Source organism: Mustela nigripes, chromosome 14 (assembly GCF_022355385.1).
Source record: "Mustela nigripes isolate SB6536 chromosome 14, MUSNIG.SB6536, whole genome shotgun sequence".
Taxonomy (NCBI): Eukaryota; Metazoa; Chordata; class Mammalia; order Carnivora; family Mustelidae; genus Mustela; species Mustela nigripes.
Window position 1 is genome coordinate 98600228 of NC_081570.1, and position 6725 is coordinate 98606952.

Sequence of the window (6725 nt, forward strand, 5' to 3'; positions counted from 1 at the left end):
GTTATTTATACTTGCCTAAAAATACATTTCATAGTCCAGTTTATTTGATTATAATTATCACTCAAAGTTACTGTTTTGCAATTTTCTTATTGTTGCATTTAAATTTTGGTGAACACTCAAATAATTATAAAAAGTTAGATTTAAAAATGGATTGTCTGGAGTGACCTTACAGAAGGTGGTGAAGTAGGAAATAACACAAATTTCTCTACCTAGACAGCAATTGTACTTGCAGAAACTGTCTGAAGTAACTATTTTGGAACTCTGTAGACTATTTGAATGCTTGCAACTTCCAGGGTTGAAACTTGGTAAATTATAGTTAATTTTGGTCAGTTTCATCCTTAAGAATGGTAGTGGCTACCTATCATCCAATCCATTGTCCTATGGCAGACAACAATGCTCATATCTTGCTGTAGCCAAGGTGAGCAATAAGGACTTTTTCTCTGAATATCAAGATTCAGTGTTCTGGATTATCATTGCTGCTTCTCATCACTGTGCAGGCACAGAAACTGGCTGCCATTCAATTCCCCTTGGCTGGAGGTGTCTTACAGAGGATTTAAATGAACTGTAATTGGTTTTCTTTTTCTTATTTTTTTCACTTTTATTCTTTGGAGGATCAGACATTTAAAAAAATTAGGACATCAAGAGCAGTCACATTTCTGGGGTATTTAAAACCACTGCACATGCCCATGGAAAGACAGGCTCAAAAAAAAAATATGTGAAAAGATCCCAAATTTTTACCCAGGCTAATCCCTGGCACAGAAACTTGTACAGCATAAAGCAAGACAAAAGTAACTCACTATAGCAAACCTTGGGAAAGGGAAGAATCTGATTTGCAGACATATTCAGTTATAAGATTCACACATTTAAGTTTCTTTTTTAAAAAATTTTATTTATTATAGAGAGAGAGGGGGAGGAGAGGATGGGTGGGGGGTGTGGGGAGGAGGCAGAGGAAGAGGGAGAAACAGACTCTCTGCTGAGCACGGAGCCTTATGTGGGGCTCCATCCCAGGGCTCTGAGATCATGACCTCAATCAAAATCAAGAGTCAGGTGCCTAACTGACTGAATCACCGAGGTGCCCTGAAATTAACACACTTTTTAATCAGCCAGTGGATCAAAGAAGAAATCACAAGGGAAGTTAAGACTTAGATATGAATAAAAATGAAAACACAGTATACCAAAACTTATGTGTTACAGCAAAAATTCAAAGGGAAATGTATAGCTCCAAATTCCTATATTAAAAAAGAAAGATCTCAAATCAATAACTTTACACTTTATGGAACTAGAAAAAGAAGAGCAAACCAAACCCCAAACTAACAGGAGGAAGGAAAAAATGAAGATTCAAGGGGAGATAAGCAAATTAGAGAATAGAAAACAATAAAGAAAATAAAGAAAACCAAAATTTATGTATTTTTTCAAATACATTTTTCAAATACAAATCTTTTCAGATTAAAAAAGTTGACAAATCTTTAGCTAGACTAACAAGATATAAATAGAATCAGAAAAGGAAAGTGGGTTTATTACTAATTAGAGATAAAAAAATACTGTGAATATATGCTAACAAATTCTATAACTTAGAAGAAATGAACAAATGGGTAAAACTGATGAGATGCACAAATTAAACTGATCCAATAAGAAATAGAAAACCTCAACAGGCCAATCTATTAGTCAGTAAAGAATTTGACTTAGTAATCAAAAACCTCTCAACAAAGAAAAGTCCTGGACCAGATGACTTCCTTGATAGATTGTATCAAACATTTGGGGATATAACCTTCTCAGACTTCAGAAAATTGGAGAGAACTTTCTTTGTTTTTGAGAACTCTTTTTTTAAATTTTATTTTTCAATGTTCCAAGATTCACTGTTTATGTACCACACTCAATGCTCCATGCAATACGTGCCCTCCTCAGTCTCCACCACCAGACTCACCCATCCCCCCATCCTTCTCCCCTTCAAAACCCTCTTTTCTCAGAGTCCACAGTCTCTCATGGTTTGTCTCTCCCTAAGATTTCCCCCAATTCACTTTTCCTTTCCTTCTCCTAATGTCTTCCATGTTATTCCTTATGCTCTACAAGTAAGTGAAACCATATGATAACTGACTCTATGCTTGACTTATTTCACTCAGCATAATCTCCTTCAGTCCTGTACATGTTGATACAAAGTTGGGTATTTATCTTTTCTGATGGAGGCACTCTTGATAACTCATTATATGAGGCCAGCAATACCTTGATATCAAAGTAAGATAAAGACATTACTAGAAAAGAAAGTTGAAGGTCATTATCCTTTATGAATGTCTGTGTAAAAATCCTCAAAATATTAGCAAGTCAAATTTCACATCATATTAAAAGTTGTATTCACCAGGTGCCTGGGTGGCTTAGTGGGTTAAAGCCTCTGCCTTCGGCTCAGGTCATGATCCCAGGGTCCTGGTATCGAGGCCCACATCTCATGGGGCTCTCTGCTCAGCAGGGAGACAGCTTCCCCCTCTCTGTTTTTGCCTGCCTCTCTGCCTACTTGTGACCTCTGTCTGTCAAATAAATAAAATCTTAAAAAAAAAAAAAGTTGTATTCACCATGACCAAGTGGGATTTATCCAAGAAATGCCAGAATGGTTCAATATAAGAAAATCAGTGTAGTATATCACCATTAATAGAATGAAGGAGGGAAAATCCCATATGATCATCTCAGTTAGTACAGAAAAGGCATTGGACAAAATCCAACATTTTTTTCATGATAGAAACTCTTATAAAGGTAGGAATAGAGGAACAATTCCTTAGCATGATAAAAAATACTTATGAAAACTTGGAGCTAACATTCTACTCAGTTGAAAGCTTATCCCTTAAATTAAGAACGAGACAGGCGGTGGGGGGCACCTGGGTGGCTCAGTCATTAAGTGTCTGCCTTCAGCTCAGGTCTTTCTGTGTCTCTCTCTGAAAAATAAAATCTTAAGAAAAAAAGCAAATATGAGAGAAGGATGTCCACTTTCACCACTGCTAGTTAACATTGTACTGGAAGTTCTAGCCAGAACTATTAGGCTATTAGACAAAAAACAAAGGGAGATGGTTGGAGAGAAAAGGCAGGCATACAAATGAGAATGAGGTAAAACTATTTGCTTATGCCATAATCCTATCCATTGAAAATCACAAAGACTCCACAAGAAGGCTACTAGAGCTAAGAAATGAATTCAGCAATGTGGAAGGGTATAAAAACACATGACATCAGTTATATTATTATATACCAACAATGATTAATCCAAAAGAGAATTAAAGAAAATTAAGAAAATTATCCATATCCATTATCATCTAAACAAATTGAATATTTAGGAACAAACATAACCAAGAAAGTCAAATACTGAAATACAATGAAAACCATAAAACATTGCTGAAGGAAATTAAAGAAGACCTAAAGAATTAGGGAAAAAAAATTGTGTTTATGGGTGTGAAGCCTTAAACCTGTGAAGATGTCCTAAATGCTGGCTATTTGAACAAAAATAAAGTCAGTACTACTGAAAAACAGTCCACAAATTCAGTGCAATCTCAATCAAAATTCCAGCAGCTTTTTGGCAGAAATGGAAAATCTAATACTCAAATTCATATAGAATTACAAGGGTCCCCAAATAGCTAAAATAATTTTGAAAAAGAATAATGCTGGAGGACTCACAGTTCTCAGCCTTGAAACTTTCTACAAAGCTAGTAATTTAAACAGATTAGTACTAGTATAAGGGCAGATCTATAGATCAATGGAATAAAGGAGCCCAGAAATAAATTCTCACAATTATAGCCAATTAATTTTTGGCAAGAGTGCCAAGACCACTCAGTGGGGGAAAGGACTCCCCCCCCTACCCCCACCCCGCCCAGCTAATGGTGTTAGAACTGGATATTGGAAATCCACATGCAAAAGAATGAAGTTGGACTTTTTATACCACATATAAAAATTGACTGAAAATGGACCAAAAACCAAAACTTAAGGGCTAGAGATATGAAACAGAAGAAAATATTGGGGAAATTTTCATGACTTCAAATTTAGCAAGGGCCTCATGAGTAAGACACCAAAAGTACAGGCAAGAAAAGAGAAAACTGATGAATTTGACTTCAAAATTAAGAATTTTTGTGCTTTAAAGGACACTACTAAGAAAGTGAAAAGACAAGCTCAAGAATGGCAGAAAATATTTCTAAATCATATATCTGAAAAGGCATAAATGGAATACATAAAGAACTCCCATAACTCAACAATAAAAACCATATAACCTGATAAAAAATGGGCAAAGGACTTGAATACACATTTCTCCAAAGAGGATATACAAATGGCCAACAAGCACATGAAAAGATGAATGTTGCAGATATAACTCTATGTAAATCTGTTTGAATATTTTTATTCAGGAAGCCTCTGTAAATGTGACATTAGTGAATAGGACAAGATACTGTGAACTGATTGCTCACCAGACTAATAAATCTGTATAGTATATTCAGTAAGAGAGTGGATTTCTAGAGCCAGCCTGTCTGGATTTGAATCCCAGCTCCACCTCTTAACTAGTTGTATAATCTTAAGCAAAGTACTTAACATTTCTGTGTCTCAGTTCTTCACCTTTAAAATGGGGATGATAATAGTATACCTACTTTATAAAATTATTGTGAGGATTAAAATTAATTAAAATAGGCAAAGTGCTTAAAACAGCTCCTAACATAAATTACTAAATTAGTGTTAGCTATTATTATTTGGGGGAATTACAATACTCATAAGTTGATAGTTGATAACATAATAATTTTTATAGGATTATACATGCTATTATAAGGCCAAAGTGAGTTTGAGTAAGTAGTCTGGGGGGAAGTGGAGTGGAAGGAAAAGTAGAAACTGAAACTGAAGTAGAAATCAGTAGAAAAGTACTATTAATATACATGTATTTCATATACTACAATATAGTTATTAGTATTTCATATAATGCAGTATTGTTAATAGAATCTAAATCTTTATCCTTGTTTGGAAGATTGAGTATTTTTGTCATTGCCTTCAGTTTTTCTTCTTCTTTTCTCTCCTCCTTCTCTCTCTTCTTTCACCTCCTTTCTTTCTCCCTTCCCCCACTTCCCTTCTTTGTGTTTCTCCTCCTCTCTGTCATATATGGACAAAATTTTAGTATTAGTGATGACAGACCCCAGATTATATTTTTTGTATTTTTCTTTAAGAGCATGGTTTCAGAGGAGGAGACATTGAAAAAATTATACAAGAATAATAATCCAACAACTTCTCATCTTTGTGTCAGAACACCAAAAAAGGTAATGTGTTTTTTTTTTAAGGTAGTTTTAAATTTTTCCTTCAGAAATCAAATTTCAAATGAACTTTATCTTTTTAAATTAAACATATTTTGATTTGATTTAATTTGATTTTGTATTCAGACCCCATCATCTCTAACCACCCCTGGATCTACGCTGAAGTTTGGAGCTACGAGGAAAATGCGGGAAGATCGTTGGGCTGTAATTGCTAAAATGGATAGGAAAAAAAAACTAAAGGATGCAGAGAAGTTATTTGTTTAATCTCAGAAAATCAGTGTGATTAAGGAGCCTAATAACACGAGATTTATAGTTAATTTAAAGATGTTTTATTTTCTGAAGAACCAAACATTTTCTGACATTGAGACTTTTTTGTATCTACATAATTTGTTTTTTATGATTTTTATTTTTTGGCCTAAATTACCACATTACCTGAAACCTTGTAATTCTATTCAGATAAGATGATTATATTTTGTTTTTGTCTTTCTTGTATTCATAAAAATTGTTTTAATTTTTCATATTTGTGAAGTTATCTATTGAATGCTAGGAACACATTGAGATGTACTCTTTATTATTAAAATATTTGGATGCAAATAAATGCTTTTCATTGATTCTGTGAAGTCATCTGGACAGCTGATCATAATGTTGATATTTTTTAAATCTTAAGGTCATTATGGTGAAGTTTCACAGTTCTGAAGCAGTTTTATCTGTTTATAAAATTGACAAGTGCCCTTCAGTTGTAGGAAAAGAAGGCTATCCCAGTATGCTTCCTAACATTATTTATTCAACACTCATCAATTTAAACAAGTATTTATTGAGTGCCTTCTATGAGTCAAATACAGTTCTAGATACTGGAGATATGACAATGAACAGAACAGAAAAGTAAACCCTCTGTTCTAGAGCTTACATTTTAGTGAGGGAAATAGACAATAAATATATGAACCTGGATATGGTTTGGGGACTTCCAGCTTCTGATACCTTAATTGAAAATTTATGATGAGTCTCCTGAGCAAGTATTTTTTAGAGTATTATTAGACTGGATAATGTGTTATTTCATATTTAAAGCTATATATTTTCAAACATTTTAAAATAAAACAAGACTAGTGTATTAGTTGAGGTAATGCTAGCTTCTCTGGCTAATCATTCATCAACTTCTCAATTCTCTAAAGTCCATCATAAATGTTCCTATTTAGTAAGCAGCATTCCTCCAGGCAGTGATTCAGGAAACCTGGCTCCTTCCAGCTTTTAGTTCTGCTTCGCTCAACAACTGGCTTCCAAGGTTGCAGCAAAAGGGGAAGCACCAAAAAGATTTGCTGACATGTTTCCTGAAATAAGGATGAGGTGAAGGAAAGGCAAGGAGCAAAGTTGGGTCTTGAAGTTCTGTTTTGAGCTATGTAATTTTTTTTTTTTTGTGGGGGAGGTGCTGTGTAATAGCTGAGATAGCTTAGATATCTAAGTGGAGCAGATGAT

General features: G+C 34.3%; 1 protein-coding gene across 1 annotated transcript in view; it reads left to right on the forward strand.

The window, feature by feature from the left end:
• The window catches only part of SYCP1 (synaptonemal complex protein 1), a 139172-nt gene extending 133363 nt beyond the window's left edge, over nt 1-5809 (forward strand). The window contains exons 31-32 of the mRNA XM_059374336.1: nt 5172-5261; nt 5382-5809. Coding sequence (XP_059230319.1) covers nt 5172-5261; nt 5382-5519 — 228 coding nt within the window. The 3' untranslated portion in view covers nt 5520-5809. The remainder of the gene's footprint in view (nt 1-5171; nt 5262-5381) is intronic.
• Nucleotides 5810-6725: the final 916 nt, after the last annotated feature.